Raw genomic sequence first — 13755 nt, 5'->3', positions numbered from 1 at the left:
GAGACCGGGCACCCCTTGTCCTAGTAGAATGGACCTTCTTTGACATTTTTGCATATTGACAAATGAAGACAAAAAAAAAATGGTAACGATACTCAAGTCTCTCTTTTCATGAATTTCACACCTCTGAAGGGATGGGTCTCTAGGTCCATGTATTGCCAGTTCCGAACTCTTCCTCTCCCCCTCTTCCAAAAATGAACTGAACCTTGTGTTTCTGTCAATGTATAAAAATGGCCTTTCATGATAGCCCTGTCTCATGTAAATTACCCTTCTCCTTGTTCCTTTGCCAATTTATTAATGTCTTCGTGTTAACAGTCTGTCCTGACAATTTCTCCTCACTGCAACAACTATTTTGCCTATTCGTTAACTTAAGAATTTGTTTATAAACTGCCCTGTCTGCTAATTTTACCCCATTGAATCAACTGTACTGACGGTAATGATTAATGCTCATATAAAGCCCTCTGATACCCTGGGTCTTGCCAGCGCTATATAAAACTTTTCAAATAAAAATAAATAAATACATAAATTGCCGAAGACACCAACCCCTAAATCATCTTTTACCCCTCAATGGTGGGGGCGCCTCAGAATTTCTTGTTGTGTCAATACAGTACATCTAATCAAACCACCTATAAACAGTCTCTGGGGCTGTTATGAATAGAAAAATCCAATGCTGTTTTATTTCATCACATAACTTGTAAAATGTTCAGTTTACCTTTGATTCCATTAGGGATCAGTCGTGGCCACGAAATAGAGAACCGGTAGTGATTAACTTTCAACTCTTTCAGTAAGCCGATATCTTCCTACGGAAATAAGTGAACATTCAGCCCTTAGAAATACTGTAGGGCAATTTAAAGCCTGTGTATAATCTCAAAGTTTACTCTTGGAACTTTTTCCTAGCACAGATGATCTCTAGTAGGTGCTCAAACTTTGTTTAGTCCAGCTCACTTTGGATGGGTATCAGAAAGGAAATATTTACTTGTTTTAGAAATCCATTATTTATAGGTAGACACTATAAATTAATTAAAACATTTATAAAGCACTTTGATACCCTAACAGGGGACTGTGGCATGGAAAATAAATTCAGAGGTAGAAAGACCAAATTTAATTTTTTACATAAAGTCAGGCAGTCAGAATTATTTACAGTGTTCTAATGCTTAACATCCAGAAAAGAGAATGAGTGACAATATTTTAATGTCAGGTTGACGCAGGACGTTTGCTGTAGCATCGGATTTGTCTGTCCAAATGAATATCCTGACTTTTCAGGAATTTGTAGGAGAATATCGAAAATCAATATTAATGTAACTTCAACCATTTTCTAAAGACAACTCTTGCTCATATATGGTGCAGAGACAGAATATCGAGTCTAAAATATCGATTTGCAGAAATATCAAGTCATAAATATCGTGGGTCAGGAATATCGACAGACAAATTCTCGTGGTCAAGAATATCGATTTTAGGTAAGTAATATCGATGTTAAAAATATTGAAGTGTTTAATAACGTTTGCTCAAATATAGCTGTTAAAAATATCGATTTTTATTAGTTATGTTTTTTAGTATTAATTTTATATGTATGTGATGTATGTTTTTGTATAAGAATTGTTTGTATTTTTATTATATGTGTTAAAATTTGAGTAGTTATTAATTTTTTTATTTGAATTTTGCGTTTTTAGTTCCGTAGCGGGTTGTGGGTTTATAGGGGAATAGGGTGGGAAGTAATTTAATTATATAAAATGTATTGATTATTTTTAGTAGTTATATATTTTTTATTATTTGAATTTTGCGTTTTTAGTTCCATAGCGGGTTGTGGGTTTATAGGGGAATAGGGCGGGAAGTAATTTAATTATATAAAACGTATTGATTGTTTTTAGTAGCTATACATTTTTTTAATTGAATTTTACGTTTTTAGTTCCGTTGTGGTTTTATAGGGGAATAGGATGGGAAGTAATTTAATTATATTAAATGTATTGAATATTTTTTATTTATTAAGATTTGTTTGAGATGTTATAGAGTTAAATGTGTAAAGTAATTTATTATGAATGAATTAATAATTTGTTAATAATTTTAATTAATTAATTGGCAATAATTATGGTAATTGTTTAAATAATTTTAGTTGTGTGTTGTGGTGTTTATAGATGTACATGGTGGCAAGTAATTTAATTTTAATTGATGAATTAATAATTTGTTGTTAATTAATCTTAATTAATTAGTAATTAACTATGGTAATTGTGTAATTATTTCAGGTGTGTGTTGTGGATATTATAGTGTTAAACCATGTGTACTCAATGAATGTTTATTTTTTTATTGATAATAATATTTTAATTGATTATTAATTATGTTAACTATGGAAATAAGTAAACATTTTGAAGTATTTTTTTATTGGTGTGGTGTTATACGGTAGGAAATAAAATTAATTGATTTATCTTTACAAAAATGTTTGCTTGTTAATATTTGCTCATTTTAAATTATTATTTATAAATGTATTTATTAATTTATTGTATATAATATGTGTAGATTTTTGTTATATGTAATTAATATTATAATATGGGTTCTTTTTATATGTTTAATATATTTAAATATATATTTTTTAAATATTTCTTTAATTAATTTTTAATTTTTTCAATTGTTGAAATATTATTAGTAATTGTCTCTCTGCTATCCAACAATTTCCCTAATATTACACTCACTGGAGTGGGAGTAGTAATTTTCACCCCTCCGCTATCCAGCATTTTCCCTAGTGTTGCACTCACTGGAGTGTGAATATTAATTTTTACCCCTCGGCTATCCAATACTGTCCCTACTGTTGCACTCACTGGAGTTGGAATAGTAAATTTAATTATTCCGCTATCCAACATTTTCCCTACTGTTGCATTTATTGTATTGCGAAATTTAAGTTTTAATTTTTTTAAATAATTTAATGTTTTAATTTATTAGAGAATTTTTTGTATTTTAAATTATTGATATATATATATATATTATTTTTATATAATTTTAAAGTTTGAAAATTAAATAAAGATACTACTTAATAAATAACTTTAAAGGATATGTATGTATATGTATAAATTATGTTTGTGTGTTTATATATTTTTTAAATTAAGTTTATTTTTTAGATTTGGTTATAATGTAAATTAAATTTAATTAATGTTAAACATAATATTAATATTTAATATATATTTTATTTTATATATATTTTTTACATCTATATTTTTTACTTCGATATTTTTGTACTTACCTGTTAAGGTATGGGAGTCAATATTTTTGTAGTAGATATTTTTTTTCGATATTTAGAACATCGATGTTTTTAGCATCGATATTCTATCAGTGAACCCTCATGTATACAGCACTTTCTACCCTCAATGTTCCACAAGGCACTTAAAAACCAAGACACAGTAATACTTCATTTACCTTGCAAAGTTAGGTTCCTAGAGAGAGACATGCTTCTGTCGTATTGGTGATGCCCTCATTATATATATAGAAATATGAATAATATTAACCACTCAAATAGCACATAACACAAATTGAATTTTATGTTGGTAAATTAATAAAAGAAGATATTGTTTTCCAACTCAAAGGTTCTCTATTTCATTTTTACACTTGCAGCATTGTGGAACCTTTCCATGAATGAAAAATAAAAAAACATTAACTGGCAGGATTTAGGCTAAATGGCAGAAATAAATGTGATGGTCTTGTTCTAATGATCTTGAAGGGACAAAAGGCGGAATAGACTTTGATTAGATTCAGAACAGCAGTTTACATTCTCACTTTCACGCTCGCTGAATCAATGATAAAGCAATATCTACCTATTAGGAGATGTGTCTACTACTACTGTGAAGCAGCTTGGCCAACGTACGATGAAGAAATGTTTCTTATTTCTTACCGCTACCTCTTTCTCCTCCTCTGATAACATACCTTATCGACATCTTACCTTCACCTTGTAGTACCCTTCACATGAAGAGTCTGCTGTCTCATTCATAAACACCTTTCCCTTTTTATGGGTGAACACATCCCAGATACTCTTCCCTTTGCCATCCTTGTCCCATGCCCCTTCTGTTTGGAAGGCAGAGCTGCCGACACCCCAGGAAAATCCTGTGAAAGACAAAGGAGGAATTCAAGTTGATGGGCATCAAGTAGATGCTACGTTGAATCCATTTTCAAAGAACGTTGTCATTATTTCTTTACCCTCACTCATATGCTTAAATCTCCCCGTCTACAATCAGAAACGATAAACCCACCCACCAATCTAGCTTCCCCCTCTTGATGTATCCAATTAGAGAACTCTGACCTATTGGCACACCAGCTATCTATTCACTTATTCATCCGAACATCTATCCTTCATCAGCACATCTGCCCATGTCGGACAGGTCGGCTTCCCATCAACCCATTCTTCAATAAAGCTATCTTTCTGTCCATCCTTCTTTCCATCCACCGTTCTTGTAACCATGCAACAATTCTTCTGTATTTCCTAAATGTTTCCTATGTGGGCAGCCAATGTTAGCTCCTAACTTCTTCTAGAGAAGAACGTTTATTTTTTATCCACCGTTTTTCTTCCTCAAGAATTGTTGAAGCATTGATCTTGGCAAAGTTACTATCTGAGCAGACACCTACCTGAGGGAAATGATCCATAGTAGAAGGAGCCACGTTCCCCGTTCGACCACTGCAGGTCCTCCTCTGCTCTCAGCCACTGCATCAGCAACAGTGCTTGACACAGCCTCCAGACACACATCCTCATCCTCTTATGTCACTTTGCAGTCAACTTCAGAAATCTTTCCGGTACACTTTCACTCTTGCAGGTATGCCTTGATTGTGCTGTAAACCTCAGCGGGTCATAGAACCAGTGTCATCTGGGGAGACGGAAGAAGATGGACATGGATGGAATCATTACAATTTTGGATCATTAGTGCTGCCAAAATTTGTAGCACATTTGACGATCCATATTCGCAAAATGGAAAAATATTGGAATTCTAGAGGATCCTTTGGAATGCCAGGTATATGACACTTGGAATTCAAACTGGTGTAGTGCGAACTCTAAATGGCTCATTGGAATGGTTGCCTGTGAATCAGAATTCTATATTCAAATCTCCCTAAGTATATTAATGACTGAATGAATGTTGGAAACATTCCAAATTTAGATGGATTGCATTGCTCACAGATTGCATCTGTATGATGTATAGTCTGAAACAAAAATTGCAAAAGACCAATCAAAATTTCATGAGACATACACAGTTCCACTAGTCATGCTGCAATTGTACACAACAATTCAGGTACTATAATTTTTAAAGACCTGCTTGCAAGCCTTTTTCTGAATCTCCATTGCAATTCAAAATCTGAATATCTGGATGCACCTAGATATCTAACAAAAAATGATGATAGGTTGCAGAATTTAGATAAATCAACTTTTCTAGCATTCGGAATCTTTCAGATTCACATTCGTAAGAAAAACTTAAGAATTACAGAAATCCTATCTATCGAATGTGTTAAAAGTAGAACTCTTCTATTCTCTGTTTGAGAAAAGGTGCAAGCAAACACATACATGAACTGTGTGTAGATGCAAATCAGTTTGCAACCCAAAGAGCATGTTTCTTACCTGAAAACCACCCATTTCAGTCTGGGGTGACGAATAATTGCCTCCCCGCTGGTCTCAAGCAATCTCCGATGTGCCACTTCTGCAGAAAAGCATAAAACATACACAATCTGAGTGTTGCTTTCCTCTCAACTGCAGCCTTGTAATATTGTCTCTACCCCTGTTTTTGATGCATGTATATACCGTTGCTTAATGCCCTTAATGTTTTCATAATTACAGCCACAGACTGGAATCACCATCTTTGTACCTCTCTACGGCCACACCACCACCATTAGCAGGAAAAACACTAAAGTGACTATAACTCACGCCCTCGCCATGCACTGCTGAATACTTCCCATATTACATCACTCTTGACATGCTGTATGACATCACTGATAACATCACTGCAAAATGTGAAATCACATCATTAATGGCCACACTGTGCATGGTGGGGGCGCAAGTTATAGTTACTTTAAGGCACGAGTTAATGTTACTTTAGGGCACTAGTTGTAGTTACTTGAGATAACTATAACTGGTGAATTTCAATGGTTAGTTTGTTTAAAACGGTATGTTTTAGCTGACATTTTCACCTGCATAAACTATGATATTCATGTTAAGTTAACTATAGTTAATTTAGGCCTCAGTTTCAGTAAAATAATAAAAGGTTCTGTGTTTGCTGTTCTTTGTTTCGTATCAGGAGCCAATCTGCAGTAGTTAATTAGAATGTTGCAAAATATTTTGGTTTCTGTAAGAATTGCTTATCTGTATGCATTCCATAGAGCAGAGAATTTCCACACTTTTGCCTGGGACATGCTGACTGTGATGTATCATCCTGCTACGAGATATCTGTTGAAGGACACCCAGCAGAAAACTTCCAAGGTGCATTGTCTGGGAATAAGACTGAAGATGCCCTATAGTGAGATGTTAGATTTTGATTGGTTCTCTTCATGGGATCCGGAAGGAAGTCGTTTCTCCACTGCAAGGAAGTGTATGATTTAATTGGTCATTGTGAGCTAGTTACATTCAGATGCCCCGTTTCCATTCTTTTGAGATTGGATGCTCTCTACACTCCTGCTCAGAGTTAAACTCCAAAGGAAATGTGGTCTCATATACCAGGCTGAATCCTTATTCGATTCTGCCTTTATTTATTTATTTCTTGTGACTTGTATAGCGCACTATAACCCAGGGGTCTCTAAGCGCTTTGTTAGGATCAGCTATACAATAAAAAGATGCATCAGATTAAAATTTAGCGGCCACCCCACGCTTGCTGGAAAAGCACAGTTTTTAATTGCTTGCGGAAGGGCATTAGTTTCTTTTCATTGCGGAGTTTCAGCGGTAGTTTATTCCACATAGCTGGCAAAGTATGTGAGAAAGCACGCCCACCCACAGTGGTCAGTCTACAGCGTGGCTGAACCAGACATATGGAATCAGCAGATCTAAGCACCCTCCCTGGTTTGTAAAGGGACAGGCGAGATTTCAGATAGGTGGGTGCTCTGCCATGAAGCGCTTTGTGTACAATGCAGAGCCCCTTGAACATTAGCCTCTGCCTAACTGGCAACCAATGGAGTTCCCACAGGAGGGGGGATGCCTGGGTACTCCTTGGTTTCTTGAAAATGAGCCTGGCAGCATCATTCATGACCGTCTGCATTCTGTTTAAGAGGCCCTGTGGGAGTCCTATATACAATGAATTGCCATAGTCCAGCCTAGCCAAAATCATTGCAGAAACCGCGCTCCTTAGGGTGGAAAAAGAGAGCAGCGGGGAAACTTTCCTGAGTTGGCGAAGGAGGCCGACGCAGCAGCCCACCACAGCTGTGACTTGCTTTTTCATGGACAGCTTGCTGTCCACCTGGATGCCCAGGCTCTTAACCACCTCAGCCGGTTCTGGAGGCGTGCCCAACTCCCCAGGCCAGAAACGGTCACACCAAGGGTTGCCAGCGATGGTAATCGGCAACACCTCGGTTTTGTCCGGGTTGATTTTTAGGGAGTTGCCGGACATCCAGTTAGCTGTACTTCTCAAAATGTTTTGCAGTCTGGTAAAGGCATTCTGGCTATCCTCCAGCTGGATAATGATCTGGGTGTCGTCTGCGTAGTTATATACCTGACAGTCCATTTGATTAAGCATTCGAATCAAAGGCTGTAGGTATATATTGAACAATAGGGGTGACAGAGCAGACCCTTGTGGGACTCCGCAAGTGATCGAGGTTGCGGTAGAGAGCATGTCACCTAATTGCACTTTCTGCGTCCTCCCTTGAAGGAAGGATGTGAACCATGCCAGTGCTATGCCCTGAATGCCGAAGTCCCTCATCCGCGACAGTAGTTGTGCATGACACACGGTATCAAATGCCGCGGAGAGGTCCAACAGCACCAGGGCCCCCGGGATTTTCTTGTCTGCTCTGTTCCTAAGTTCGTCTACGATTGACAACAGAACCAGCTCCGTGCTGTGATTCGCACGGAAGCCTGCTTGATTCGGCTCTAGCAGCGTGTTGCTTTCCAGATGTTCTGAAAGGGTGATAAGGACATGCTGCTCCAGGACCTTCGCCAAGAATGGTAACTGGGAAATTGGTCTGAAGTTCTTCAGACATTTTGCGTCTGCCCCCGGTTTTTTTAGCAAGGGAATCAGACGGGCTTCCTTGAAGGCAGATGGCACTTGACCAGTTTGTAGAGAGAGGTTCAGGAGACTCAGCACGTCATCCTCAATGCCCGGGAGTGCGAGTTTGAAGACTTCAGGTGGGCATGGATCCGCCCTAGAGCCGGACTTGACCCGTCCCGTGAGGGAGACTAAACTCTCCTTTGTAATCAAGGGTAGATTAGAGAGCGGGATTATAATTGGCAGTATGGCTGGGATATCCACCGGTGGACAGTCAATTTGCGAGGTTGCCGTAATTTCAGTGACCAAATCAATGACTTTGTTGGTGAAGAAATCCTGGAACTTCTGACAGTCCTCCTGACTAAAGTCCGGGGGCTGTTCCTTGTTCTTCCTGAGCTCCGTGAGGACTCGGAAGACTTCTTTCTGAGGGTTCGTGGCCGTAGAAATCCTCTCCTCGTAGAACTCGGACTTCCTGGCTATAATCGCTTGCTTATAACCAGCGAGAGCCCGTAGATAGTTACTACGAGAGTCAGGATTGTAGTTTTTCCGCCAGGTTCTTTCCAGTTTGCGTATCCCACGTTTCTGAGCTCTGAGTAAGTCATTATACCACGGGGCCCCTCGTTTCCTATCCGTACGGTTCACCCTACAGATTGGTGCAACTTTGTCTGTGGCATTCTGAAGTTTGTCCATGAGTGCCCCACAGAGGGCCTCTGGGTTGAGGGGGCAATTGTTGGCAGGGGGGTTGGTGCGAAGTAAATTTATCGTTTTATCCCCATCAAACTTATTCCACTTCCTAACTGCCTTCCATCCTCCTTTGGTTATTGTTTTCAGTCTGTCCGCCAAAACCTTGCCTCTCACCAAGTGGTGGTCAGACCATACGCATGGCAGAGCCGCAGCCATGTCCTGGACAGGAACTGTCGTCCACACCAAGTCTAGGGTGTGTCCCTTAGCATGTGTTGGGCCTCTTACTTGTTGAGCCAGATCTAATGAGGTTAACGCCTCATCGATCTGTAACGCCTGACCATCTTTTGGGACCTTCTCCCAATGGTAATTAAAATCCCCCATTATCATTACCTTGTCATATCTTGAGCGAAAGTCCGGGAAATCAGGCGAGGTCCACGGAGGGCGATAGACTAACAGAATCAGCAGACAATCCGTCCCTGATTGCAACTTAACGCCCATCACTTCCGCGCCTGCCAAATTTTCCGTCAAGACCCTTTCAACCAATAGGCGTGAGTTGTACAGGAGGGCAACACCTCCCCCCCTCTTGGCTCCAGATCTATTGTAGAAAAGTGCCGAAAAGTCGGATGGTAGGGAGGCGACGAGATCCGGCATAGAGGAATCCTCTAACCATGTCTCGGTGAGTCCCAGGAGATCTAGTTCTCCTTCTTCAAGAAGGGTAAACACCTCTAAATTATGTCGTTGCAGGGAGCGTGTGTTAAGGAGGCCAAAGCGTAAGCCGCGGGCCTGACTCATAACCTTACGACCCGGCTGGGGAGTGGGGGCGGACAAGATTCTCTCACGCACAAGAATGTCAACACAATCTGGGCTAATATCAAAATTGCAGGTGTTCAAAGACTCCAACTCACCTCTGGTGTATACCAAGCGAGAACCAGGGGTCGTGGCCCCGGGTCCCGTCTGGTCCCTGATGGGCACAGATGGGCTTGCCTCTGGCGAGCCTCCGGCGCGCCCACGCTGCGCGCATACGCTGCGCGCCTGCATGGTGGCAGGGTTAAGTAGCCTCGAGCGTGCAAGGTGGCCAGGCAGCAACTAGGCTGTCAACCACAATGGCGTCCCAAAGCGGCGCTTCCTCCCCCAAGATGGCTCCCGCCCCAAGAACCCAAGAAAGCAGCTAAAGACCCGCTCAACAGCGGTGCAATCTCCGATTAGAGTGTGGGTATATCCTAACTCAAACCCCACCAGAAAACGGGACCCTTCGAAAAAATTTTAAAAGTGCAAATTAATTAATTATTTCCGCATTTAAAAAGCGCTATACTCGCGCTAGTAGCAGCATGTAAATTCTAACAGGAGCAGCCTCAGTATCGCGGCGCTTACCTAGCAAAAACAGAGGATCTAGTTGCGGACTCCTCCTACTTGACTTCTCTCACATATTTCCTCTCAGCTTAGCACAGCACTGATTGATCCCTTCATAGGAAACTGAATTTGATCAATTTTGCTGTGTGACAACTTTTAGCATTTTGTTTGTATTTGCTAATTTTAAATTGATTTGGATTATATAACGCAGACATTTATGTACTGACCATTTATCTTTGATAACGTTAAATGGTTTGAGTTTGTAATGTGTTTCACTGTTCTTGATATATTGTTAATGGTAAACCTCAGCCCACGAATTAAAGTTCATCTGCTTGAGTGCAGCTTGTACTGGAATTTGCACCAGAACTGCATGTTGCAAATGCCATCCTGCTGCAAAAAAATCCACAACAGCCTGATTAATTAATTAAACAATGACTAATGACAAACCCAGAGATGCTTGAATCCTGCAATGTTCAGTTTACAATGTGCACTGACTACAGTTTGAATATCCCGGTTTTGCTTGAGATTTCATGAAGAGGTTAATAGTTAAGCAATAGACACTAGTGAGACTCTACAGAGGCCAATATTATGATGACATTTGAGCAAAATATGGAAAATAGTTCACAGGCCTTTGTGAAATATCAATTTTGATACCACTGCATTTTGTGGGGAAAAAATACCCAAACATGTATTGTATATGTGGTACTGCCCTGCCAACGAAAACAAATGTGTTCCAATAACAGGTTATCTGGAGCAAGCAAAAATGTATACATGCATTACTAGTGTCCAAAGCTCAGATTCCATGTTGTAACCACAGTAGAACACACAAGATGATGGACGGAATGTTGCACATAGGCAAAACATTCACCCCCAGTCACAGATCTGGGTTTAATCCATCGTTATTTTGCTCACCACGCCACCCCAGTTCAGACATGGCCATATGCAAATCAGTTTTGACCCTGTGCCTCATGGGAACAGTCCAGCCCGAACTGCCAAGCCATGTCTTCCCTGGACCGCAATCAAGCATCCTAGGACCGGTTTCGGGGTTTCACCCCTCTTCAGCCAGGATAGCTTGACTCCAGTGGTGTAGTGAGCACGGGACCAACGTCTGGGCACACCATGAGGCACAGAATCAAGACTGATTTGCATATGGCAATGTCTGAACTGGGGTGGCGTGGTGAGCAAAATAACGATGGATTAAACCCAGATCTGTGACTGGGGGTGAATGTTTTGCCAATGTGCAACATTCCGTCCATCATCTTGTGTGTTTTGCTGTAACCACAGTAGAGCATAACTGACTAGAGAAAATACAGTTTAATGCCTCTCGAATCCTATTCTAAAAACAAATTGCAGAAGAAAACAATGGTGCCCCTTATGAGGATTAGTTATTGTGATTTTAACACTTGTGTTTTATATATGAGTAACTTGTTTATAACTACTACACACAAAACAACAGCATGGAATAAATCATATATGCAGATTTGCTGGTTGCAATATGCTATTTATCAGGTTTTCTAATGTCTGGTCCACACACAAAACAGTGGGTGATGCAAAAGGGCCACGTGGTCACTCTACGAAGTGTGGCTTTAAACAGGAATGCATCTGCAACTGCTGACCGGTTTGGGGTTCTGTTTGCAGGGTTTTGGAGCTTAAACCTCACTGGCAAACCCACCAAACATCCTCAGACTGGGGTGGCAGACTGAGCAAGATCTTAGTCCTGCAGGGGGCAACTTGGGGAACACACTGAGAGTTACTTGGACTGAAGGGGCCCATTACAGTGCCCTATAGGACTGGTCGTTTCCCTAGGCCTCACAGCATTGATATAGAGATAATCAGCGGATCCCTCTGCACAGTTTCCCCAGACAGGAGACCATTGGGTTGTGGTCTCCTTTTATGGACAACCCTTCCTCTGTAGAGGTACTGTCTAGCACCCGCTCACTTAGGGGCCGATTCCGATCTGGGTCAGAAAGCTCTCTGACCGTGCCAGATCCGGAGTGTTTTCCGACCGAGCCAGACTCCTGCAGTCCGACCGAGCGAGTACGATGCGGCCGCATGCTGCTGGACTCAGTTCGGTCGGACTCCCATAGAAGTCAATGGGAGCCAGTCATACGATGCGTACATGGGCTCCCCTTGACTAAATGGGTACGTCTCGCACAAGGGTGCCCCCTACAGTGGGTACGCGTCAGTGCCGTCCGCACCACACATGCCTGTGTTTGGGAGACCCTTGGGTCTCCCCCTGTGTCCAAGTCGTAAAGCTACGGGTGACGGGGGGGTCCAACGCGGACCCCCAAAGGCAGCTTCCCTGACGTTTTGCGAGCTGGAAACTTTGCCTCGATCCGGCTGTTCGACACATGCATCATACTGGCTCGGTCGGAATTCGCCTCTATTGAATGGCATGGTTTGCTTACGGATGAGGCGTACAGGGCGGTTCGGACCCGGAAATGATTCGGTCGGCGATTTTGTGTTTCTCGCATCGTACTTGCACGCTCGTACAACTGTACGAGTTGGGCGGAGAACACGCGTACGGCTCGTACTTTTTACGTCCGGATCGCGTTCGGAGCCCTTCCGAGCGAGATCGGAATCGGCCCCAGAGTAGTTGGCTTCCTCCTTCAAGGAGAGAGTCAAGCATCCCTTCTAGTATTAATGATCCCCAAGTCTGTCCCTGGCTTGACAAGGGATATGGTAGTGGGACACTCCAGCCCTGGAGCATAGTAGAAAACTCATTCAGAAGGCAAAAGTGAATTCCAGAGCCCCTCTCTGTTTGCAGTTAAACCTGTTTTTGGGGGTGTTGGTGAGTTTCACACAGGCAGTCTCAGCCTTAGGCTTTTGGCCTGCATGAATCAGTAGGGCGAGGTGATGGAACTGTGTCCTGACAGGAGATTTGAAACAAAAATAGAAAAGAGGAAGAGGCAATCCTATCCAGCCACTACACAAAACAGTCTGCAATAGCAACCCTGGTGAAGGGAAAGCAGGAAGAGGCCATGAACTTCCTTCGCACTTCAAACAGAGGCCTCTCCCACCCTCCAGCTACTAAGGCCGGCTTGCTGCAAAGGGAAGGCGGTTGAATGTTCCTAAACCATCCCTCACTCAACAAATAACTCCCTTATAGTCTCTATTTTGCCAGCCATCCATCCACAGGAGTTTTGAAAGAGAGTACAACACACATGCCCTATGCTTGCCATATCTCACACAAGCGGAGTAAACATCCTCTCTCCAGCCGTTTCTCCCACAAACGGAGTGAAGGACCCAGTTGATGGAACACTAGGCAAGTAGGCACGTTTTACTATTACAATGAAGGCAAAGGCCCTGTCTCCTCTGTTATTATTAATGCAGCTGGTGTCTTCCAGCCTAGCGAGAAGACATTAATCACACTCTGAAAGAGGAGTGCACTTTTGAGTGCACTTCCTGACCTCGCTCTTGTGTTTCTTGTGGAGCAAAAATCAAAAGCCTGCAGAAACCTTACTATCAGTCTAACACAGGGCAAATGCACATGTTCTCCAGAACCCATGCAGAGATCAAGTTCTTACTAATAATATGCATGGAAAAACTTTGAAACTGGAGGGCTAAACATAACCTGAGC

At 41.5% G+C, this 13755-nt stretch overlaps 1 protein-coding gene across 4 annotated transcripts in view; it reads right to left on the bottom strand.

The window, feature by feature from the left end:
• Positions 1 to 13755, bottom strand: part of LCTL (lactase like) — a 181571-nt gene that overhangs the window by 114887 nt on the left and 52929 nt on the right. For all 4 annotated transcript variants that reach the window (XM_085644612.1, XM_085644614.1, XM_085644615.1 and 1 more), the window contains exons 2-5: positions 5579 to 5657; positions 4600 to 4835; positions 3920 to 4080; positions 710 to 797 (exon numbers count right to left, since the gene is read on the bottom strand). In XM_085644612.1, the coding sequence (XP_085500738.1) occupies positions 710 to 797; positions 3920 to 4080; positions 4600 to 4723 (373 nt within the window). In that variant the 5' untranslated portion in view covers positions 4724 to 4835; positions 5579 to 5657. The remainder of the gene's footprint in view (positions 1 to 709; positions 798 to 3919; positions 4081 to 4599; positions 4836 to 5578; positions 5658 to 13755) is intronic.

The sequence above is a fragment of the Triturus cristatus genome, chromosome 3_1, assembly GCF_964204655.1.
Source record: "Triturus cristatus chromosome 3_1, aTriCri1.1, whole genome shotgun sequence".
NCBI classification, from domain to species: domain Eukaryota; kingdom Metazoa; phylum Chordata; class Amphibia; order Caudata; family Salamandridae; genus Triturus; species Triturus cristatus.
The sequence above is the reverse complement of the archived record's forward strand: the minus strand, read 5'-3'. Positions and strand labels throughout refer to the sequence as shown.